Source organism: Mauremys mutica, chromosome 7 (assembly GCF_020497125.1).
Source record: "Mauremys mutica isolate MM-2020 ecotype Southern chromosome 7, ASM2049712v1, whole genome shotgun sequence".
NCBI lineage: Eukaryota > Metazoa > Chordata > Testudines > Geoemydidae > Mauremys > Mauremys mutica.
The window spans coordinates 4,293,200-4,319,620 of record NC_059078.1 but is presented as its reverse complement, the minus strand read 5'-3'; the positions used below and the strand labels follow the sequence as shown (position 1 = coordinate 4,319,620).

General features: G+C 41.0%; 1 protein-coding gene across 3 annotated transcripts in view; it reads right to left on the bottom strand.

Annotated features, from left to right (window-relative positions):
* The window catches only part of PTPRG (protein tyrosine phosphatase receptor type G), a 569,213-nt gene that overhangs the window by 96,461 nt on the left and 446,331 nt on the right, over positions 1-26,421 (bottom strand). Inside the window, exons 9-13 of one of the 3 annotated variants that reach the window (XM_045023224.1) lie at positions 13,350-13,534; positions 11,094-11,202; positions 8,328-8,377; positions 5,760-5,820; positions 4,893-5,372 (exon numbers count right to left, since the gene is read on the bottom strand). In XM_045023224.1, coding sequence (XP_044879159.1) covers positions 4,893-5,372; positions 5,760-5,820; positions 8,328-8,377; positions 11,094-11,202; positions 13,350-13,534 — 885 coding nt within the window. Of the gene's footprint in view, positions 1-4,892; positions 5,821-8,327; positions 8,378-11,093; positions 11,203-13,349; positions 13,535-26,421 lie in introns of all 3 variants that reach the window. The other 2 variants (XM_045023221.1, XM_045023223.1) reach the window with 2 other exon arrangements.

The following is a 26,421-nucleotide window of genomic DNA, read 5'->3' as shown; positions in this document are numbered from 1 at the left end:
CAGTGGCCAATGCCAGGTGCCCCTGAGGGAGTGAACCTAACAGGCAATGATCAAGTGATCTCTCTCCTGCCATCCATCTCCATCCTCTGTCGAACAGAGGCTAGGGACACCATTCTTACCCATCCTGGCTAATAGCCATTTATGGACTTAGCCACCATGAATTTATCCAGTCCCCTTTTAAACATTGTTATAGTCCTAGCCTTCACAACCTCCTCAGGTAAGGAGTTCCACAAGTTGACTGTGCGCTGCGTGAAGAAGAACTTCCTTTTGTTTGTTTTAAACCTGCTGCCTATTAATTTCATTTGGTGACCCCTAGTTCTTGTATTATGGGAATAAGTAAATAACTTTTCCTTATCCACTTTCTCAACATCGCTCATGATTTTATATACCTCTATCATGTCCCCCCTTAGTCTCCTCTTTTCCAAGCTGAAGAGTCCTAGGCTCTTTAATCTTTCCTCATATGGGACCCTCTCTAAACCCCTAATCATTTTAGTTGCTCTTTTCTGAACCTTTTCTAGTGCTAGAATATCTTTTTTGAGGTGAGGAGACCACATCTGTACACAGTATTCGAGATGTGGGCGTACCATGGATTTATATAAGGGCAATAATATATTCTCAGTCTTATTCTCTATCCCCTTTTTAATGATTCCTAACATCCTGTTTGCTTTTTTGACCGCCTCTGCACACTGCGTGGACATCTTCAGAGAACTATCCACGATAACTCCAAGATCTTTTTCCTGACTCGTAGCTAAATTAGCCCCCATCATGTTGTATGTATAGTTGGGGTTATTTTTTCCAATGTGCATTACTTTACATTTATCCACATTAAATTTCATTTGCCATTCTGTTGCCCAATCACTTAGTTTTGTGAGATCTTTTTGAAGTTCTTCACAATCTGCTTTGGTCTTAACTATCTTGAGTAGTTTAGTGTCATCTGCAAACTTTGTCACCTCACTGTTTACCCCTTTCTCCAGATCATTTATGAATAAATTGAATAGGATTGGTACCCAATGACTGGAAGTTAGCTAATGTAACGCCAATATTTAAAAAGGGCTCTAAGGGTGATCCCGGCAATTACAGACCGGTAAGTCTAACATCGGTACCGGGCAAATTAGTTGAAACAATAGTAAAGAATAAAATTGTCAGACACACAGAAAAACATAAACTCTTGCGCAATAGTCAACATGGTTTCTGTAAAGGGAAATTGTGTCTTACTAATCTATTAGAATTCTTTGAAGGGGTCAACAAACATGTGGACAAGGGGGATCCGGTGGACATAGTGTACTTGGATTTCCAGAAAGCCTTTGACAAGGTCCCTCACCAAAGGCTCTTACGTAAATTAAGCTGTCATGGGATAAAAGGGAAGGTCCTTTCATGGATTGAGAACTGGTTAAAGGACAGGGAACAAAGGGTAGGAATTAATGGTAAATTCTCAGAATGGAGAGGGGTAACTAGTGGTGGTCGCCAAGGGTCAGTCCTCGGACCAATCCTATTCAATTTATTCATAAATGATCTGGAGAAAGGGGTAAACAGTGAGGTGGCCAAGTTTGCAGATTATACTAAACTTCTCAAGATAGTTAAGACCAAAGCAGATTGTGAAGAACTTCAAAAAGATCTCACAAAACTAAGTGATTGGGCAACAAAATGGCAAATGAAATTTAATGTGGATAAATGTAAAGTAATGCACATTGGAAAAAATATCCCAACTATACATACAACATGATGGGGGCTAATTTAGCTACAACGAGTCAGGAAAAAGATCTTGGCGTCATCGTGGATAGTTCTCTGAAGATTTCCACGCAGTGTGCAGAGGCGGTCAAAAAAGCAAACAGGATGTTAGGAATCATTAAAAAGGGGATAGAGAATAAGACTGAGAATATATTTTTGCCCTTATATAAATCCATGGTACGCCCACATCTCGAATACTGTGTACAGATGTGGTCTCCTCACCTCAAAAAAGATATTCTAGCACTAGAAAAGGTTCAGAAAAGGGCAACTAAAATGATTAGGGGTTTAGAGAGGGTCCCATACGAGGAAAGATTAAAGAAGCTAGGACTCTTCAGCTTGGAAAAGAGAAGACTAAGGGGGGACATGATAGAGGTATATAAAATCATGAGTGATGTTGAGAAAGTGGATAAGGAAAAGTTATTTATTTATTCCCATAATACAAGAACTAGGGGTCACCAAATGAAATTAATAGGCAGCAGGTTTAAAACAAATAAAAGGAAGTTCTTCACGCAGCGCACAGTCAACTTGTGGAACTCCTTACCTGAGGAGGTTGTGAAGGCTAGGACTATAACAATGTTTAAAAGGGGACTGGATAAATTCATGGTGGCTAAGTCCATAAATGGCTATTAGCCAGAATGGGTAAGAATGGTGTCCCTAGCCTCTGTTCGTCAGAGGATGGAGATGGATGGCAGGAGAGAGATCACTTGATCATTGCCTGTTAGATTCACTCCCTCTGGGGCACCTGGCATTGGCCACTGTCGGTAGACAGATACTGGGCTAGATGGACCTTTGGTCTGACCCGGTACGGCCTTTCTTATGTTCTTATGTTCTTAAATCCTCTGGTCTATTAAAGACTAACATTTCCCCCTCAGAGCCCAGGGAAAGAAATGGGGACTCTAACTTAGGAAAATGGTGTGAATTGGCCCTTAACGGTCTCTATATGTCCCTCAAGGTTCACCTTCATGTTTCTTCTGCAGATTCAAGACCTAGGAGCTTAACACCATCTGCCTATGAAGTTGAAAAAAAGCTAGACCACCCCCTGTTCTTGAATAAATTTGTATGTGATGCCACCAGAGACTCAATTAAGATTCCAGCCTGGGAGATGGCAGGAAACTTTGTCACTCATCACTTCCTCTGGCTAAGACTTCCTCTGGCGAGTTTGGCTCTAAAGTCTGACTCTCAGCCTTCTCCTTACAGATATCCTGAGCCAGAACATGAAGGACACAGCTGATGTCACTTCCCTCATGCCAGCATAGAAAAACCTAGAACCATATTGGCTGTGACTTCTATAGGCTGGCTGTCCTTTTCTCAGGTCTCCAGGAAGATCCATTACATGTTCTGTCTTTCCAGATAGCCCACAGCCAACTTCCAAGTGAACAATGCCCACAGACCTGGTAACTGATTAGCACAAGCCATGCCGGACTCCCTGGACTGCACCTGGGCTATTTCCTCTCCTTCCTGCAGAGATTCCTTGAGGCATATGGGCTCTCCGTGTGTCAGACAGAGTGGGAGCAAGCCATGTCAGACTAGTGAGTCCTATCCATAATAAAATATGGCTGTGCATTAGCGTTTTCTCACCTTCCTCACATTCTGCAATGGGTCCCATCTTTTCTTAACCCCCCCTTACTCACACCCCAGAAAAACTAATGTGATAACAAACCATATGTCCTCTGATGGACATCGGAGCCATCTGTCCATTTCCTCTCTCATTTACATTACACTGGCAGTAAGCCATCAGGCTCTTTGCTAGAGCTTGCACAAAGGACATGAAATTTGGACATTTGAGGAAATCAGGACATTAGGTACTGCTAAGCAGGGGGAGGGAAGAACCCAGTACCTCTATTCAAGAGGCAGGTTTGCCTTCACAGAGCAAGCTCGAAGTGAGATTCCACTATGCCCAATTCTTAACCTTGAGCTGTGACTCAGCACTGCAAAAGCCAGAGCGCACGCTTATCCTGACAAAAAGCAGACATGGCAAGGTGGGTCTTGCAGGCTGCCTACGCATGTGTTTTAAAGCATGTATGGTGGGAAGAGCTGACTTTGAATAAAACCACCATGTGAGACCATGCAGTCGAAGAAAGAAAGCTAGAAAATCAGCGGAGTCTGCATAAAAAATGTCAGCAAAACTGGGGTTAGAGCATGACCGCTCCACTGCTGCTAATCTGTTTTCTTGCAGAACAGTTCTGAGTCGCAGCATTATAGTTGGATCAGCATTTCTATAACAAACATCATTAAGGATTGGGGGCTTTGATTTTTTTAAAATTTAGCCGTGAAAATTGATTCTGAGCTGTAACTTAGCATAAAAGGTCTGGATTTTAATCTTTATAAATGTAAAAGAGAAATAAATATTTAAGATGCTTTTTCACAGTATTCTAACTCCACAACACCTTTGCTGGAAAAACAAAATTACTGAACATACTATAATTCTGCAGAATAAACAGTGATTTTTTAAAAACAAACAAACAAACAAACATACATACATCATCTTACAGTCACTCAGACAGTCATCTCATTAAAACCTCAGAGGGAGACCAAGGTAAACCCTGTAATTGGATCCACGTGACACTGCCAGTGCAGAACCCCCTTAACTTTCATGGACTCTGTGAAATACAAAGGACCATCTACATGGATCAGTCTTGAGGCCTGAGGCCTGTGAGTGCGTGGTGAAAAAGAAGCCAGCCAGATATGCTGGAGCTAAGGAGTGAAAGTCTTACGCATACATAAAATAACTTTATACATGTCACAAACGTTTTATGAAAAACAGATATGCATAAGACACAGCGGCCATTGTTCAAAGATAATTTCACAGTTACCATTAGCTATATTAATTTCTAACAACAAAACTTCTAAAGCAGCCAACCATATTGGAGGGTAATTTCTTGCCAAACTTCATTTTTCAGCTCGAAGCACACGTTTTTAATTGGAGACTGGGTAATTTCCTAACACAATAACCTCCCTCCCCTGGGTATTTCCCACCCACCCCACCCCCAGAGTTCTAACATCATTTGTGGACTGAGTCCTGCACTGATTTACCCTATTGCTGCTAATGGGATCGTGTGGGGTGTCAGTCAGTGAGGAATCTGGTCCCTATAGCTTTTTTCAATGGAATCTGAAACAAGGCAGTAAACACAGCTCCCACTCATCCCTCCCTCAGAATCACTCACCTGGGTTAATGGTGATGAATCTGTTGTCCGATGGATTTTCCTCTGGAAACCTACGGTTGTTGGGAAAAGCTTTTCTTGATGTTGTCTCTGGTCCCTTTGGGATTTGCCCTACATAATGTTCATTTGTGAATGCTGGTGGCACTTGGGTGGAGGGGACAGGTTGGGGCTGAGTGTCTGTTTCAGTAACCCCCTCTTCTTCAGGACTCTTATCTGTTGGGAAAATGTTTTGCTCTTGACCAGGTATGGTTTTATTTCCTTCCTCCTCTACAGTTCTATTAGGGGAAATGGTCGTTAGTGTGGTCTCAGTGTTATTTTGTACCTCGGCAGCCTCTGTCACTGCATTCTTCTCTTTCTTTTCTGAATCCTTTTCTCCCTCTTCATCATGTTCCCTTTCGCCATCCTCACTTTCACTCTTCTCATCCTTTTCTCCTTCCTCTGCTCCTTCATTGTCTTTCGTCAGAGCGGAATCACTGTCCGGTCCTGGAGAAGATAAAGCCTCAGGAGTTGTAAGCACCGGCCTAACTGACTGTTTGCTGGTAGAAGCAGCACTAGGAAGGCGGGTTGGCCACACAGTGCTAGGAAAGGAGGAAATACCACCACCACTAAACCCAAGGCCGGCAAGCAATGTACTGGTCACCACGGAGGCCACTGTTGCTTGGCTTCCACTGGATGAAGGTCCCATTCCAGTTGCCATTGAAACAAAGGAGAAAGGAAGACCAGAAGAAGTCCAGGTAGAAGATCCAGAACTGATGGGAGCCATGTCAGCTGAAGAAGCAGGAGAAGCTGTAGGCTTGAAGAGACCACCAGAGGGGACAAGGGAAGAAAACACACCAGAGAGAGTGTCAGTAGGGGTAACTGATATGCTACCTCGGCTTTTTTTTCCTTTTGTTTTCTTTTTCTTTCCAAACACTCCATTCTGCCCATTATTCTGTTCAAATGAGACAAGTATATTTATACAAACTGGAGTCAAATCTACCCAGAAACAGTACAAGCACAAGCATTAAAAAGTCACAAGGCAAATGACACAGATTTAGTCTACAATGCATTCAGGTGCGATCACAGACCACATACTCGAGTTAGCTTTGATGTACACATACTGTACAACCCCACGTGGGACCCTGGGTAGGTACCTGAGCAGCCAACGTGATCTCGAGTTATGTCTACACCAGCTGCAGTGACTCCTCTGACTGCAGTGTAGACATTCCCAAGAGGAGTAAATGTTCTTGCATTTGCCATTTCCAAACAACAATTATAGCAATATCTCATTACTCTTATCTTCGTTTTATACTCAACCTCTTCCCTTCCTTAGTGACTTTTGAAGAATATTTCCTTTTTGGGAGGGGGGGAGGGAGTATATATTTTTAAAAGTTTAATGACTTTCACTGTGCCAATTCTCTAAACCAAAGACTAAAAAATGTTTAAAATGTGAAATCATGTACATTTTACCTTAAAATAAAAGCTGTGTTGCAGCAGCTACAATAATGCCCCTAATTTTGTAATAATGGGCCCAGTTCCTGCAACTGGATCCAAACATGGGGCATCCCTTGCTCTCAGAAAGAGTCCTGGGTCCTTCCATACAGATCTGATTGCAGGATTAGGGTCTCAGTTGCTATTATTTCCTAATTTTGTTAGTTACCCTGCACAGCTTGGCGTTATTCTGCTAAGGTTTGGCACTATGGCACAGTTGGGCATCATCATCCTTCAAAAGATCTCAGCTGAGACCCTGGCTGTGCACCACGCAGGGCAGTACGAGGGCATGCAGGGCTTCCTTATTGCCCTGAGCTGGCTACCACCAGCACCAGCCCTTTGTCACCACCACAAGTTGCTTCTACCCATCCTGCCCAGCGCACTCTGCCCTCGCAACTCAGAGCAGTGGCCGCACGTGGGGGGGTTGGTGGGGGTCTGTAGCAGGAAAAGGGCTGGTACAGTTTATTTCCCCAATGCAGCTGGGGCCGAATTCTGACCCAGAGTTGCAGCTACTCGGGCTGTACTGCAAGATGATCAGCAACCCTAAAACGATCAACTTTGTACACACATGATCTATCCAGAATAAAACCTGGCTAAACGTTTGAAAACCATTAGATGAATTTCACTGTTACCGTGGCTGCCTGTAGTGGTGATCACCCTAAAGACACTGACGTTCACTGATTTGTCCAAAGACACAGAATAATTCTGTGGAAGAGCCAGGATTAGAATTTAGTTCTGTGCTCAGGACATTACACCATGCTGCACTTACGCTTTGTGTTACCAGTTCAATCAACAAAAATAAAGTGGAGGTTATGCTGCAAATGCATTTATGAGGGACAGCAAACATGGGAAACACAGGCACTGATCTGAACCTTCACCCAACCCATAAAATGTCTACAACCCTAAATATTTTTAGAGTTTTAAAAGCTTAGTACTTAGTCATAATACTCTGCATCCCCTTGCTATTCCTGTTTTCAGCCAAGCCAGGAAATTGAAATGCTGCAGCAAAACAAGAAAGACTGCGCTCATGTTCTTTCTGACCCAGCTGCAATCACAAAGAACTGGAGATCTCAAGGGAGAGCCTGTTCTTCTGAGATCTTGAGCTCAAACTTTAAATAAGCATCTGAACTTCTGGATGCTTATCAATCTTAACCTCTATAGCTTTGAAAAATGTGCTTTTCTCTGGCATTCGCCGTTAGTCTCAGAGCTGGGCTGAAGAAGTAAAAGTTGGCAGCAGATTTTGTACATCTAGTACATCTCTACATTATCCGTGAAAAATGTTAATCATTCTTGTTCGAGGCCTGTGTTACTGGGGTATTACCATTCAGAATGGGACTGAGTGAAAGCAGAAATAAAGGACTTAGCCTACGTTCTTTAATATGAATTCCATAAATGTGATTGGCATTACAGCACTGACCATAACTATGTTCTTTCAGAACTAAAACTGGGCACTTTTAAGTGGTGTAAAATATATTTGCATATTGCACTTTCTGGATTTTGGAATATGAAATTAGAAGAGCTGTTGAAAGTTCACCTTAGTTAATACTTACAGCCTCAAGTAACATGAAATAAAGAATTAAAATAAATAATTTGCTAAGGCCTAATTTACACAAGTAGATATTTCCACAGCATTGGAAGACTGCAGATGCCATATGCCAAAACATTGCCTGGCTCTTACTGCATGAACCTCTCTGTTCATTTAGTTATTAAAAGAAATTAAGCATATTCTCAGTCATCATTAGGATTACATATTTTCTCTCCAAAGAAAGCTTACAGAATCATGAAGCTATAAAGCTATTCCATGTGTGGAAACAGGCTATTAAAGCTTTTGCTCAGGATTTAAATAAAATAACATCCTCCCAAATCACTGCAGTAGATTTACAACATTATGCTGCCACCTGGTGGGTATTATGGCACAATTTACAACTGCTTTTAAATTTGCTGCACTGATTTATGTCCACTACTTACCACTCCTGTTTTAACAATTCTGGTCCCCTCGAATATTCGAGTAGTGTTAGCTGGGAAACAAAGAAGGATAATTTTTATGTGGGTTATGAAGCTGAAAAAATGCAGTTATTCTTGCTAAACAATTTCTCAGAAATTAAAGGCATCTAAAAATTTCAAAACCTTGAGAGCCATTGCTACTGAGTGTGCCTAGGGATTACTATAGAGGAAACAGTGGCTGGTGTATAAGATGGTAATCACAGACCAGTAAAAAATGCCTGAAGTGGGATGATATGTACAACAAAATCCAAATTCTGGTCCCAATTACTCCTGTGTACACTGAGAGTCGGGCGAAGATTTTCAAGGTAAGGTGCCTGAAGTTATTCGTCTAAATCCATATTAGTGCCTAAATATGGATATACAAGCCTTATATTAACCACTTGGCTTTGAAAATGTTGGCCTTTGCCTACTGAGCCATAAAATATATGTTCTTACTCACCCACAAGTTAGGTGAAAATCTATGGCCCAGTTATGCAGCAGGTCGGACTAAATGATCATAATGTCTACTGACCTTAAAACATATTACAGCTGTGTTCATCTCAATTTAGGCTGATATAAATGAAATCAGATTCTAGTCCCTGGTATTCAGAATTAATATTAGAGTGGCTAAAGCTAAGGAATTGGGTTTGTCGTAAGCAATTATACATCCCTCAAGTTGTTTATTTGTGACAGCGGGGGAGAAATGTATTTCAGGTTCATCTGCCATGCCACATGCCATGTATTGTTTGTAATTAGGTACGTGTTTATAGTTTGTTTAGAGTGTGTATGTGAGTGAGCAATGTTTCAAAATAAAACTTTAATACTTTAAAACACTGCCAGTCATCACGAAACAGAGTTTTTCTTGTTTTCTTATTTATTTATAATTACTAGTTTGTAAAGGGTGAAGGAAATATAAATTGTAATAATCTGCTAGACAAATTAAATTACATTTAACCATCCCAATGTACTGTTCCCCCCACCCACACACACACATATACACACCACCAATCTGAGTTTCTATCAGTTTAAACTTCTAGAAGAATGCAGGCTAGCATTAGCATAAACAGCCAAACAATTCCAACAAGCAAGATACAGTGCGATGATACCTTCTGAGGAGTTATTTTAAAATGTATATTCTGGAGCTAGTGTAAAACTGGAAGTACTTGCCCTACTTTTTTGGAGGAGTGAGGGGGAATAGCTAAGGAGGGAAACACATCAACGTCTGCCATTGCGATATTGGTGTGTGTGTAACCTCCATTATAGATCTCTTAGTGTAACTGGGAAGCTGTCCAAAAGGCTCTTTTGCCTATAATCAAATGAGTATCTTGGTCAAGTTTCAGTGGTTCAGTCCCTTTCGCCCTTAGCTTAAAGAGCTGAGATGAAAGGTCCCCAGTACACAAACTTCTGATCCTGCTGGGCACTTAAAGACCAAAACTCTCCCCACAGATCCAGGCGCTCAGATACCACAGTGAAGTGTACAAGATACATTTATTAGATCTGATAGAAGTGTACAGCATACATTTATTAGATATTAGATATGATAGAACCTCCCCCTCCACATTGGTGATAGATAATGAGGCACTTGTAGTGAGAACATAATACTGGAGGTGGGATGATCAGATATCCTGATTTTATAGGGACAATCCCGATATTCAGGGCTCTGTTTTATATGGGCACCTATTATTCCCCACCTCCGTACCATTTTTCACAGTTGCTGTCTGGTCCCCCTAGGACCAGAGGCAAAATCGGCACCTTGTGGATCTGAGAAATGAATTGTGTCCATTGCCTGACTTTTCATAGACAGTTTCAGCTGTTAAGGATTATCAGATTAATGATGTTTGAAACCCCCATATTTCTTCAAAGGTCACCCTTAAAAATGTTTCTGTTAATTTAATGGATAACTTCTGACTCAAGTAATTTAACTCTGCTTTTTCTTAGGACTAGGGTTTATAATTTTTATCAATAGTTGTATTCCTGGTCTCAGACTTATCACGCTACTCAGAGTAATTGAAGCGGAAATGTATGAGAGATGAGAATGTGACAATTTTTATCACTGATTTAAAGTATCTTTGTTTTGGTAATCAATGAGACTGTGTTCAGGAGTAAGAATCTGTGCACACTGTTGTCTTGGTAAGACTGGGCCTGCCTTCATCCCATACAGACACTAACCAGACCTAATCCTTGCTACATGTGCATTATAGCTACAGTAATTCTTAGGGCCCACATCAGTGGGCTATGCTACCTTTGATTTATTTTTTAAATTAGGTAGCTAAAGGCTGATTTCAAATAAGGTTACATATATTTATATTCAGTCAGATTTCTAAAAGGCACCGACAAGCATGCTCTAAACTCAGATAAAAAATGTAAACATACTAATTAAACAAAATAAAACAAACAAATTGGTACAATACCAACAAAAGATTCTCATAGCCTTCTCCTGGAAAACCTGGACTAATAAAAGGGACTTGCTATATGCGCTGGAGATCATCAAATCCAGGTTCTAAAGGATCACTCAGCGGAGATGGGAAGTAATTACAGGAGCTGACAACCTATCATTGAGAAGAGTCTGCCAATGAGCCCTTCTCTTTTGAATGAATGTTCTGCTAGCCTCAGCTGATCAGAGTTGGAAATTAGCACTGTTTATAACACCCAGACCCCTTGTAATATTATTCCGTGTACACATTTTGTTCTGCAAAGAATGCTAAGCAGGAAAAAAAAATCACATAATTTTAAACACATTTTTTTTTTTACCTTGAAAGAGCATTGTCTGGCTAAAGTCACTACGCATATCATTTCGGCAAACTGCTTGAACTCTGAACAGATAAAGGATGTCAGGTGAGACATGGCTAATGATGGCTTTCTGTTTAAAAGAAATAGATATTATTCAGATTTTCCCCCCCAAAGGGCTCTCCATGATCAATTTGTACAATATAGAGCACTGTGCTAACATAGAACATGTAGACAAGACTATTTCTAGAGGGCGACATTAACTCTTGGGCAGAGGTCCAGCTGCTGGCCCATGCATTACGTAAGCTGCTGGACTTTAGCGGGACTTAAGTGGTGCACAGAACTTGCGCTAGCTCTGCACAGGGGAGAATTTCACCCATGATGCATTAGCTATCACACTAGCATACATGTTTGCTACTCCTCACTGCTCAAAAAACTGCAAACAAGTTACTTGATCTTTTAAAAATAAAAATAAAAAAATGCGGTGGGGCAGAAAAAGGTGTTTCCCATCAACCTGGATATGAACATAGAGCTACCAACCACCACAGTACCTAGGCCAGGTGCTTTACTCTGCAATGAACAGCAGGGATGACTGGGGCAATTTGCTGTATACGGTGCCCCCACACTGAATGGCTGCCCTGGGCTGGGAATCACCTTCCAGCCCACCATCACCGTTACAATGTGAGTATTTGAATATGCACATGGATGCTCTGGAGATGCTGCCTGGCTACCCAGCCATTCATTCATTCACTCTCTGTGTGCTCCTTGGTCCCTTTTTGCCAGCAATTGCTCCGCTCTGGGCCTTGCAGCAGAGGAAGATAACTGCACTGAGTATCAGCATGGCTCATTTGCCAGGCCAGTGCGCTATCTTATAGTCTAGTTTCAAATGTCTCAAGCAATTGGACTTCCCAATTTCTTCTGCCACAGTACAAGTACGTTGACAGTAAATTATATTTCACTGTCAAAGGATGTTTTTCTGCCAAGCCCCTCTCTCTTGGCCCTAATCTAAACTTTGGCTGAATCCTTTACCTCCAACCCCCTTTTCCAGAGCTGGGTTCATTGCCATTTACTTCAAGCTATCACTTCATTGAATTCCCTGCAGATTTTGTTATTTTTATATTAAAAAAAAAAAGACACTGTATTTGTGCCCAAATTGTTCCTTTTGTTTAACGTACTCTATTCTCATTAACGATGGGAAAAAATCTCCCTTAAGCATGTGACGTTATGACAAGAGAGAGGTTACAATACATCACAACCTTCATAACCTTGAGTGTCTTTCAATAGATTCCTCTCTGATTTCATGAAGTACATCACTCCCTAATGTGACCTAGATAACAATGTCTAGTGGGGAAATTGAAAATATAAATGGAAATGAAGTAAAAGAATCTTCATCTGAAGGAATAAGAGAAGTATTATTCTATAACTGATTGAATGGGCCCAGAGGACTGTGTATTTGAAAAAAAATAACAGTCATTAGGAATTTCTCTCAGTGCGGCTGCATTTTCATGTGCATATAAAATTACTGATTTCCTTATTCCAGAGACTTCCTTTGATTAACAATAAACGGAGGCCTTTCAAACCTGAATATATAACTTTGATTTTATATGCAAAGAATGTTAAAGACTAGTACAGTATTTGCTTCCACTTGGACAAGAATGACAAACAGATCCAATCTTAAATGGAGCTGGTGGATTGGTATTTCCACATTCACCTAAACTGTTCTGCCCTTCCCTCTATTATCTCATCAGCAGAGAAATCTATGGCACAGTTCCTTTTTAATACTGCAGCCTGGGCCACTGCATCCTCGGCTCCCAAGCCCTGATCTTGCAAACAGTACCAGGGACATCCCAATAGTCTTCAACGGGCTATGCACAGTGGGAAGCACTGGTCCCGTAATGGATTTTGCATGATCAGCCCTTACTGTGAAACCAGTGAGTTGCACATAAGCGAAAAAGGTTTTCACAGTGAGTGGAGCTAGTTCCCAAGCCAGATAGTTTTCAACAGCAGTATATATATATATATATAAAAAAAATACCTGCCTACCCATTTCCCTTTGTGCCCACCATGTGAACAATAAATTAACACTCTGGTATACTGGGCGATGTGCTATGTAGAATTCAACTAGCACCGAATGTGTGAAAAGCAATTTGTTGCAATTTAAAAAACTAACCATTCATTTAAACAGAACAAATGCTTTCGTACCCCACCTTCTCCTACTGAGGAAAGTACAGTGTAAGGCTAGCTTAAGACTAAGGTCAATTGCTGATGCTGTAGTTTTACCAGGTCCTTGTCACTGTCCTTGGTGAAAGTCTTCTCTTTTTCATCTTCATTTTTAGTCCAGCTGTAGGAGATCATGTAGTTCATAATGGGAGGGTGGTAGATGATCTCTGGTTGGTTCCAAGTTACTAGCAAGGCTGTTCTGTTCACAGGCTGCACTTTCATGTTGACCGGGGGAGTACTGCAAACTAAACAAAAGGGATCAGATATAAAGCTCGCCTGAAGAATAGAGAGAAACCAAATAGGAGAAAAATTGCATTTAACATTAAAAAGCCAGATTTTTGACACATTTACACAAGCTCTGTAATATTCTTCTCTATGTTACATTGAAACCAATGGGATTTAAACCACTTCCAGTTGCTTTCCTGTGCCAAGTGCAGGAAAGGGATAACAGACAATAGGGCCCATTATGTCTGTGGCCTTGGGCAAGTTGCTTAGGCCCAATTATTTATTTTACAAATGAGCACAAAATCTTCACTCCCTGCATGTGCCTACATATCTCACCCTCTGCACGCTGAGCATTCTGCACACCCAAAGTGCTCAGTGCCCTTTTAAACCTTTGGGTCTTAATTTCCCTGTGCAACTTTCCTGCATTACAATTGCCTGATGCCTAAAATGGGAGCAATAATTCTTCCCTGCCTCACACGGTGCTGGGAGAATTAGCTAATGTTTGCAAAGCACTTTGAAGATGCAATGCCCTATATCAGAGCTAAGAGTTATTACTGGGACACGATATGGTTTCTTTTTTGTGCCCACAAGTGCATAATAAACTAAGGGTATTTTATACTCTTCTTCACCTGCTTTGCAGGGAAACACAGACACTGCTTCTCATTCAAATGTCACAAAAGGAAGAAAGGGCATGTCCGTAAGCTGGCACCTAGCTCTTTGGCTGACACTTCCTAGCAGGTTTCTGGGAGGAACGCTGTGTGGAACTGTCGACTGACTCCTGCTGCCTTGCTCTGGAAGCTGTGCCTTTCTAATCCCGCCTCGGATATAAAGGTGGTGGAAGTTGCTCTCTGGCCAGAGTGTGCTAGGACTTGAGGGGGGAATGTCCGGGAGGGAAACCCTAGGAATGGCCTAGCTTGAGCTGAACTGCTAGTTATTTCAGCTGCCTACAAAAGAGGAGGACTGAGTATGGGCACTGACCCAGCGTGTGCTCTATGCTGGTATGCATTGAAGAACTCAGCCCATTCAGGATGACTCAAGAAAATATTTGTCTAATAGTTGAAATTTAAAGGCATACTAATGGAGAACACTAGATGGCACTAATATGCTATCTATAAAGAACATACTGGTCTCCCGCTATAAGGGCTATATATTTTTCCAAGCTTGAAAAGAGTCGTGATTAAAATATGTAATTCAGGACAGATTCTCACACCCTCTTTCCAAATATAACCCTTGAGCCACAAAGAATTGCATGCTATGGTACCTCAATCCACTCAGCAGGGACTAAGGATCTGGTCTTTGCTGACAGGAAAGGCTCAGGGTGTCACCCAGGCCACTAAACCTGTACACTCTTTCCAATATTATCCTCCCCACTCCTACTTTCCACTACAAGTTAAAACACACCTGCCCTAAGTTTGCTCCCTGCATGTACATGTACAAACATTTTACTCCTGAAGAGTCGTAGCTGCATTGAAGAGAAAACGAAGTCTATTTCCAGATCTGGGTTTCCTGTCTGGCCATATCGTTTGCTGCTGCATTACCAAACACCCGTGGTTTATAAATAAAAACGTGCTGCAAATGGATAAACAGGTGCATCTCCAGTATTTCCAGTGGGATGGCCCTGTTAAATGTATCCCATGCATTTGTCACCCTCATTTCATAATGAACGGGGGCAAAATGAGAGAACAGAACCTTGTCGTCTTTTTGAGGCATGTTTGTGAAGCAATTGATGTGTAGCAGGAGACTTTCCCCCTACAAAAGAAACTCGTGGCAGTTTCAAGTGTAATTTACCTATTTACAAATGTCGTGATTACTTTGAACGGAGGTGGCCAAAACTGCACCTTACCACGGGCAATGCCATTTCCAGAAACCCCCTTCTAGGACACCACTAAGTCACTGTTCCCAAGAATTCTTCTCTCTTACCCTGGGCCTCTGTTTTTCTCCTCTGAGCGTACTACCTGTTCCTCTCTCCTACTGGTGCCCTGTTCTTTCAACACTTAGCCCTACGGGCTGCAGGGGGCTCATGTTCCGTCTACTAAGTGTGGGCTAGTTTAGGTGGGGGCCCTACGCATTAACTTTCCCTGTCTGCAGTTTTTCTGCAACACAAGAACCTCCAGTAGGTTTGACTCTATCCAGTGTCCAATGGGGCTGTTTAGTTCCCATCCAGAGAAAAAGAGAGCACTTAAGCCACACAATCCCCTTAACGACTGTCCAGACATAGCTGTGATAGCCAGTTCCACAGGCAAGTCTCTCTATGTTCACCCCTTTCCATGGAGATTTTCCACACTGAATACTTATTTCAATATATCGTAACAAATATTTCATTAACACCTTTGCCATAGAAGTGTTATTCTCCAAAATACCATAGTTGCTTTATTGTTCCATTCAATTCAAAGCCTATTGGAACTGGGAGCACGCGCAGATCTTGGGAGCTTGTGTCAATCAGCATCCAACACACTGTCCAGTTAAGTAATGGTTAGTCCCAAAGAAGCCCCATCAACGCCTCCTTGGAGTTTGTTTTACCGCAGCAGGAATTGATTTAAAAAGCAATTCTCCGGTAACCTTCACAGGAGACATCAAATAAAGGCTAAACAGGCCCCAAATACTTGTAATGTCCCTGTAGTATTTGTTGACTCATCATTTAGAGACTTGTGCATAAGAGCCTGACAGTGACCCCACAGCCACTGGGTACGGAGCTGCCATTGTTTCCACCTGAACCCCGATCCAGCTAAGCATAGTGCATGACTTTAATCGCTCTAATGCCATCACTGATTTCACTAACACATGATCTAAAAGGCTCTGCTGGATCGAGCCATAGAATGGTTGGGAAATCAGGGTTCTGGCCTGCTAGGAGGACACTGAATTCACAATGCTGCTATTTCACAATAAAGAAAATTCACAACGTTTATGATTTAATAGGACTTTGTTTCAATTATTCTGAGGCACAAGGGAAGAATGTGTTATGATTACATACTAACTAGCATTTTCTATTCAGTTATCTATTTTGAGGGTTTCTGGATTGATGAATGGGAAAAATAGGATTTTTTTCCCTTTTTGTTTATAAAATGAAACATATGGTTTATTAATTTAACCAAACCTGTTCAGGACACAATGGAATAAAAAACATTTGATCTGATAATTCAATTTGATGATTTAATTAGAACAGTACATAATGTAGCAAATGTCTGAAAGGAGTGAAAAAGTACATAACAATTTGACTGTTTATAAAGCTATCCGCATTTTCTAGAGAGACCATTTTACTTTCCATATTGTGTTTGCCTTGCATTTTAGGAAGGAAAAGATTCACAGATTCTGGATTTTTTTAAACCATATTTTAGGATGCTAAGGAGCCCCCATAGATTTTGCAAAGTGTAAAGCTGAAGGACAAATACAAATGCAGAGAAGAAAAAATGTTTGTATGTTGCTCTGGATTGAAACAGAATACACTGAAAAGAAACAAGAGTTTTTCAGGCTAAATGAGCAAACAAGCCAGTGAATTGATGATTTCTTTAAAAAAACCATTTGACAGTGAAATCACAGATCTCAGCTGTTTTTAGAGAAAATATTACCATGCCTTTCCTTCAGAGTCAGCCATTATTATTACTTATATTACCGTAGCCCGAGTCGTGGACTGGGACCCCATGGTGCTAGGCACTGTACTGACACAGAAGAAAGATGTGTCCCATCCCAGAGATCTTACAATCTAAGTATAAGACAAGAGACAGACAGACAGACGGGGAAGGCAAAGGAACAATGAGACAATACTGGTCAGCATGAAAGGCAGTGATAAAGAGAGTTAGGTCTCGGAATTGTTACAACACAAAACCACCACAGCCAGTCCTCATTTCAGGACAAATGTCTCTTAAATATGGCTCTCAGCACAGTAGTACCTGAGCTCCTGACAGTCTATAATGCAACACCCCTCACAATACCCCAGGAGGCAGGCAGAGTTATTATCCACAGTTTACAGAAGGGGAACTGAGGCGCAGGGAGGCTAAGTGATGTGCCCAAGGTCACGCAGGAAGTCTGTGGTGAAGCTGGGAATCAAAGTCATGTCTTCCAAGTTCTCAGCTATTACCCTAACTGGACGATCTCTTCCTCTCTGGGCTGGTGCAACAAGAACAAACAGAAACAGTGTCCGCCTTCCGTGTCCTCTGCAAAACGGCTGTAGGGGGAGGATGACAGGGGGTCGACCTAAGGGAAGGAGCTCTGAGTGCACTTGGCTGCTCTGAACTGAAACACTGCAACCTCAGCTGACGTCTAGAGCTGATGGCAGCATTTGTGGTGGTTTCCTGGGGACTAGACACAGCCTCTGCACTGCAGATCATGGCCCCCCTGAGAAAAATGAGGTTTACGGCTGGCCTCTTTCCCCTAGCTTTCGCCGAACGATGGAGAGATCCCGCTTTCCCCTTTCACTCCTGGGGGGAGTTCTGCAAATGTCCTCTGTCCACCCTTGCACACCACCACAGCAAAGCACAACACAGTCATATGCTTAATCTACAGCACCATCCAGGTCAGCCACACAACAGAGAATTATTTCCTTCATATTAAAAGCATTCAAATGGTCTGGAACAAATAAAATTAATGTAACATCTCCACACTGATCTCTCCCTTCATTTGATTTCTACGTTGTATTTGGCTATGCAACCTCCATGGGATTTTCCTAACTCAATCAATCCCCATAGAGCCTAATCCAGAATCTCACGGCAGCCTTCCTCTGTATCCCTGATTGAGAGGTGTTTTTAAAAAAAAAAAAAAGAAAGAAAAAGAAGATGCCCCTGGTTTAGCAGGCATTAGGCACTGATGTAAGACATACCTATGACTAACTACTTATATAAACATACCTGATCACACCATGTGCTAGAAAGGTTTTAGCAGCCAAAGTTTGGAATACGCACCTTATTCACAGGTAGTGACATATGCAGTTCTACCCTGATAAAATTTCTACGCCACACTGCACCAGCGTGCATTTTGCTTACGCTAGCTATATTACTGAAACACTATTTAAAGAATGTTTTAAAACTTGCATTGAGTTTATTTCTTGTATTGCTTCCTCTTGTAAAGTATACTTTGTCTTGGTGGAATTTGATTTTTATAATTTTGTCGGATAATATAAGTTTATTTTTAAGCATTTGTTTTTTATTGATTTAAGTTTTCAGAGCCTCTCTCCCCCATTTTTATCAATTTAAATTTTCACAGTTGGGGAAAGTTAGGGGGTGTGTCCCCGACAATGGGGAGGTCAGATAGTTTAATGACAGTAGATGCTGAGATTCAAAAAGTTAAAGCTTTATGACCATTAAAACACAAACTGTCAACATTGCGTGTCAAAATATAGAAAGCAAATAGTCTTAAATCAAACTCGAATAAGCTCTCAAGCAGCATTTTTCTTACTTTGCCAGTCTGTAAATTTGGATCATCATTAATGGAAATTTTTTGTCAGTTTGCTCGTGTACAACGAAACGGATGGTTATAGACTTTTAACGATAAAAATCGAATCCTTCCAAGCCTACTTGTACTATGAACCCAACAGGACAGGGCTCAGAGAGATCAATCAAAACCTAGAAATGTTCTAAGTTAGCTTTTCTATGCATAAAAATGTCACCACCATTATTTCTGGATGTGCTGTGTCCTCTTTTGGGAAGCTGGGAATCTCCTCCTTCCCAAAGGCATAAATTGCTGTTTCTATTGTTGCAGAACTGGGACATATTGCATATTAAAGTCATGACATTTTTGTGCACAGAAAAGCCAGGGCTGGTGAAGAACTCAATCTTGCCTGTGCAAGGATGGGGAGTCCTTGGGCAAGGGGAGTTTTGAAGAAAATTCGCAAGTGGATGGAGGAAAGGAAACATTTCTGAATCAAAGTGATTTTAAAAACTGGGAGTGCATTGAAGCTGCTCAGAGGTTTGGTATGTTAGAATAAATCCTGGGGAGATGGATTAGTGGACAGAGAGCAAGTGAAGTGCTACAAGGCGAGGAATACATTTATCTATCACATGGCTCTGCAATTTAGAACCTAAATATTGCCTCATCCTAAGTGGCATATTATACACATGACTATCAACAGATACATGACTACGAGTCACTGCTAACTCGGAAGAAAATCATCTTGAATGCTTATGGATCAATGTCCTAACAGATAAAGCACAAGAGGGGGTATTAGTTGGTGTCTGCTACAGGCCACCAAATCATATTACGGAACAGCATGACCGGCACATTATGCACCTGGCTGCAGCGTGTAGGAAAAATGCAGTGTGATCAGTGGGGACCTCAATTTGAGTGACATATGCTGGAAGTCTCGTGCTGCCAGTACTAAACATCATTGGAATTCCTAAACATTAGAGATGATAATTTCCTACCTCAAGAAGTGTGCATCTAACATGACAGAATTCTATATTAGGCCTCATCTTGACAGATAAAGTGGAACTGATCACAGAACTAAAAAATAATGGTAAGTTAGGTACAAGTATCATGACTTGATCAAATGTATAATGTGCAAACAGAATTAAGTCCAGACCAGTTTTTTATATATACACACACATACAGAGAGAGAGAGATGGATGCTGGGAATTATTTTAGAAGATGGCCATACTACTTTAAAAAAACAACCTGGTTTAGTGGAGAAGTGAAGACAGTTGATAAAAAATTAAAAAATAATGTACAGCAAATGGAAGAAAAGGGAAATTGATAGCAATGAATATAGGTCAGAAGCTGAGAACTGTAGAAAATTGATAATGGAAGCACAGGGGCAAGGAGAAATCTATGGCTGGCAGAGTTAAGGATAATAAGAAGCAGTTTAAAAAAAATATATTAGAAACAAAAAGAATCCAACAATGGTATTGGTCCATTACTAGGTGGAAATGGTAGAATTGGTAGAACACTCAGAAAAGTGTTCAATAAATATTTTTGCTCTGTATTTGGGGTAAAAACAGATGATATAGTCATAGCATATGATAACACTCTTCCCATCCCACTATTATTCCTGGAAGATGATAAGTAGCAGCTACTAAAGTTACACATGTTAAAATCAGCAGGTTAAGATGACTTGCAGTCAAAAGTTTTAAAAGAGTTGGCCAAGGAACTTGCTGGACCATTAATGCTGATGTTCAATAAGCCTTGGAACACTGGGGAAGTTCCTAAAGACTGGAAGAAAACTAATGTTGTGCCAATATTTAAAAAGGGTAAACAGGATGACCTGGGTAATTATAACCCTGTCAGTCTGACATCAATCCCAGGCAATGAAGTGGCTGAAATGGGACTTGACTGATAAAGAATTAAAGGAGGATAATATAATTAATGCCAGTCAGCATGGGTTTATAGAAAATAGATCCTGTCAAACTCGATTTTTTTTATGAGATTACAAGTTTGCTTAATAAAGGCAACAGTGTTGATGCAATATACTTAGACATTTGACTTGGAACTGCATGACACTTTGATTAAAAATAAGAAAGATATAAAATTAATGTGGCACACAATAAATGGACTAAAAGATGGCTAGATATCAAAATGTAATTGTAAACGGGGAGCCATCATCGAACAGGTGTGTTTCCAGGCGGGCCCTGCAGGGATCATCTCTTGGCCCTACACTGTCTATATTTAACATTTTTATTAGTGTCCTGAAAGAAAATACAAAATCACTGATAAAGTTTGCAGATGACACAAAAATTGGGGCAGTGATAAATAATGAAGAGGACAGGTCACTGATTCAGAGCAATCTATATCACTTGGTAAGTTGGGCTCAAGCAAATATGAGTTTTACTATGGCTAAACGTAAAGTATACATCTAAGAACAAAGAATGAAGGCCACACTTACAGAATGGGGGACTCTCTCCTGGGAAGCAGTGACTCTGAAAAAGATTTGGGGGTCATGGTGGAGAATCAGCTGAACATGAGTTCCTAGTGTGAGGCTGTGTCCAAAAGGGCTAATGCGATGCTTGGATGCAAAAACAGGGGAACCTCAAGTAAAAGTAGAGCAGTTATTTTACTTTTGTATTTGGCATTGACGTAAGCACTGCTGGAATACTGTGTCCAGTTCTGTCATCCACAATTCAAGAAGGATGGGGTTCAGAGAAGAGCCAAGAGAATGATTAAAGGATATGAAAACATGCCTTCGAATGAGAGACTCAGAATGCTCAATCTATTTAGCATAACAAAGAGAAAGGGTGACTTGATCAGTCTATAAGCATCTACAGGGGGAACAAATATTTAATAATAGCTTCAGCAGAGAAAGGTATAATGCAGACCCATGGCTGGAAGTTGGAGCTAGACAAATTCAGACTGGAATCAGGTATACGTTTTTAACAGTAAAAGAAGTAATTAACCATTGGAGCAATTTACCAAGGGTTCTGGAGGATTCGCCATCACTGACATTTTTAAAATCAATATTGGATGTTTTTCTAAAAGATCATCTCTAGGAATTATTTTGGGGAAGTTCTCTGGCCTGTTTTATACAGAGGTCAGATTATATGATCACAATGATCCCTTTTGGCCTTGAAACCTATGAATCTGTCTATATACACCCACAAGGTATATTAAATGATGTTTATGCATATAGAGATGGATAAGTAGTCTTATACATACATACATACACACACACACTTGCGACCAATTTAAAAATCTCATAGCATGAGGAGGATACTTCCTGTTCCAATAGGGTGACCAGACCGTCCCGGTATTTAGGTGTTTGTCTCAATATTTCCCTCTGCTGGCAGCACTCGGCTATTTTTTTTTTTTGGCTCTGCCGGCGGACACCCCGTGTGTCCCAATATTTTCTTCCTCTCATCTGGTCACCCTATGTTCCAACTTTCAATTGAAGGTGGGGGAGGGGGGAGTAAGGAGTCTGTGCCCGCCTACCCTCAGAAGAGCCCTACCCAGAACTAGGAAGGCTGTGGGCCAAAAATGTAGTTGGCGTAGAAGGCCAGCAGGCTCTCTCTTGAAGACTTTTGCCCTCCCATCAGTGAGACACACCAGATACGTGCCTGGTGAAGACAGAACTGGATTAAGACATAGGCACTACTGATCCATGCCCAGGGTACTGGTTCTTAGAGGCACATGAATACACCAGGATTTCTACTTGCCTTTATACGCAAATCTCTGGTCTGCAGTTAGAGTAAAAGCTTGAAAATGTGGCCCGAGCATCACTGATGCTGCGATGTCTTCCTGACTCTGCAGCAAACCTGAAAGAATAGCTCGGAAAGCCCCATGGATCTCAGCTGGGGGCTCTGGGTGTGGCAGGAAGGGAAAATGCAGCAGACCCAGTCCACCCATCTACCCCAGCACACTCACTGAAGTAAATATTGAGGAAAGGGAGAGAAGATGGGAGGGGGCCTGCTGCTGTCGCTGCCTCTATGGAGGGAAAATACATCCTTGGTTACCCCCAAACAGAATAGAGTTCCTGCTGCCACTTCTAGGGGAAATAGGGATTCCGTGCTGCTGCCCCTGCCTCTTGGGCAGGGAGGAGGACCCCTCTGCAACCCGCACTCCAAGTAAGGAGCAAAGCCCCAGGGCTCTAGCCACCCCAATATTTTCTACATTTTCAAATATATTGAGTTCAATTACAATGCAGAATACAAAGTGTACAGGGCTCACTTTATGTTTATTTTTTATTACAAATATTAGCATTGTAAAAAACGAAAGAAATAGGATTTTTCAATTCTTCTAATACAAGTACTGTGGAGCAATCTCTTCATCATGAAAGTGCAACTTACAAATGTAGAATTATGTACAAAATCCCCCCTGCATTCAAAACTAAAACAATGTAAAACTATAGAGCCTACAAGTCCATTCAGTCCTACTTCAGCCAATCGCTCAGACAAACAAGTTTGGTTACAATTTGCAGGAGATAATGCTGCTCGCTTCCTGTTTACAATGTCACCTGAAAGTGAGAACAGGCGTTCCCATGGCACTGTTGTAGCCGGCTCTGCAAGGTATTTATATGCCAGATGTGCTAAACATTCGTACGCCCCTTCATGCTTCAGCCACCATTCCAGAGGACATGCGTCCATGCTGATGATGGGGTTCCGCTCGATAAGGATCCAAAGCAGAGTGGACCAACACATTTTCATTTTCATCACCTGAATCAGATGCCACCAGCAGAAGATTGATTTTCTTTTTTTGTGGTTTGGGTACTGTAATTTCTGCATCTGATTGTTGCTCTTTTAAGACTTCTGAAAGCATGCTCCACACCTTGTCCCTCTTAGATTTTGGATGACGCTTCAGATTCTTGAATCCTGGGTCGAGTGCTGCAGCTATTTTTAGAAATCTCACATTGGTATCTTCTTTGCATTTTGTCAAATCTGCAGTGAAAGTGTTCTTAAAATGAACATGTGCTGGGTCATCATCTGAGACTGCTATAACATGAAATATACGGCAGAATGCTAGTAAAACAGAGCAGGGGACATACAATTCTCTCCCAAGGAGTTCAGTCACAAATTTAATTAATGCATTATTTTTTAAATGAGCATCATCAGCATGGAAACATATCCTCTGGAATGGTGGCCGAAGCATGAAGGGGCGTACGAATGTTTAACATATCTGGCACAAATACCTTTCAATGCCGGCTACAAAAATGCCATGAGAACGCCTGTTCTCACTTTCAGGTGACATTGTAAATAAGAAGCAGGCAGCATCTCCTGTAAATGTAAACAAATTTGTTTGTCTTAGCGATTGGCTGCACAACAAGTAGGACTGAGTGGACTTGTAGGTTCTAAAGTTTTACATTGTTTTGTTTTTGAGTGCAGTGATGTAACAAAAAAATTTACATTTGTAAGTTGCACTTTTATGATAAAGAGATTGCACTACAAGATGTGTATGAGGTGAATTGAAAATACTATTTCTTTTGTTTATCATTTTTTACAGTGCAAATATTTGTAATAAAAAATAATATAAAGTGTACACTGTACACTTTGTTTTCTGTGTTGTAATAGAAATCAATATATTTGAAAATGTAGAAAAACATCAATTTTTTTTTATAAATTTCAACTGGTATTCTATTGTTTACCAGTGCGATTAATCACAATTACTTTTTTTAAAATCGTGATTAATTTTTTTGAGTTAATCACGTGAGTTAACTGCAACTAATCCACAGCCCTAGTTTCAACCTGTCGCTTTGACCAGGAGAAACATGTCTGCAAACAATACAGAAATCAAGGCCATTTTAAAGACTAACCAGAAAGTGGGCAAATATGAAACCCGCATATTCTGTCTCCTAACACCCCTTCCCTCATGCAATGTATCAAAATGATTCAATCTTAGTAAAACACACTGCAAACACTAAATCCACACACACAGCATGTATTAAACTGACTGTATCATAGCAATGGAAGTAATAAAGGGCCAGATTCTGCTTCCTTGCATTGGCATCACTCAGGAGTAACTCAACAGAAATACTGCAGTATGTAACTGGGGTGAGACTAGAATGAGACCCATAGAAAACAACACCATGCTTTTTGCTATCTGATTCATTCTCTGTCCTGGAATGGTGGGTTGCCTACACTAAGAAAAAGAGACAGGTTATGAGGATCATACACAGAGGAAACACAGGCTTAAATACATGAAAGAGTTCTAAGAGGCAGATTTACAACAACCCTGCCACTTTTCTTTTACCGAATGTCTGTAACACTTAGCTATGTTTTAGTTCATCATGTTAAGTGCTGTGATCCTTGTAAGCGCCATTATTAATACATGAGAATAATCACTTTTAAAGAGACACACACTTTTATCCTTTACCTTTGCCTTCTCTTTGCTAGCAGGCATCTACAGGCTACAGAGTGCACAGTACTCGCAAATATTTGTGTTGATCTACTTCAATCTACAGGCAGAATGTGTCTAGGACACAGACTATTTATCTTCTCTGCTCTTACCTTTGACTATGCTTCAAACAAACAAGGTTGTTACTTATGCTTAAGAAACATGGACAAAACCTCGTGTTGTCTGATGCTCCATGTGAAACAAAGACATCCCACTGGTGACTGGGTAGGTAAAATGCTCTTACAAAATTTCCCATTTAAGAGGCTTTGGAAAGCCAAGTTTTTGCCCCATTTCCTGAGGTGAATATTCAGCTAACATCTGGGGTGCAATTTGATTCATTCCTGTATGGATTTCTTTTTAGTATTTGAGTTTCCATAGCATCACTGCAACAAATCCTATTTTACTGAAAGGCAGAAACTGTGGTGTGTTTTCTCTCCTCAAATGTTTAATCGCTTTCTCTCTCACACTCACACGAGTTTGTACACTGTAGGCCAAATCCAGCGGGTATCAATCAACACAACTCCCCTGAGCTCAACACTGTTATGCGAGTCTACACCAGCTAAAGATCTGGACTACAATCTCTGTGTATATATTATACACTACAGATACACAGAGCATATACATAGTACGATACATACCTTTAAAAAGGATACCTATGTCTATTTAGATCTATGTATTTATATATTTGTACAGTATATTCGGTATATAGCGTAACAGGCGTGATCAAGTGCAGAGACACATACGGTGTCAATGCTCACACAAAGGATTTTCTAGAGAAGAGAAATATTTACAGCATTAACTAGGGTCACCCATTTAAACCTTCTGATGCATGGCAGCCAACAGTTCGGCCAACTTGTGCATAGCACTTTTTGGAACATGTGGGCACGAGCATAGTGAGGCAAGAGTCTATGCACAATACGTATATGCATGTAGGATGCCCTGTTCAAAATGGCAAATCAGCTCCACACGTAGCTTATGATCTTTTCATTAAGGGAATGTATCATGACTCCTCTTGGTCTGAACTGTAGGAAATTTTGAGATGAATGATAAATATTTTCAAGGGCCCAATGGCTGGCCTAGTAGAGGCACACAGTCACACCAGTACAGGAGAAGAGGAATGTGTGTGTGTGTGATGTCAGTGCAGCTGTAAAATGAAATGTGATGG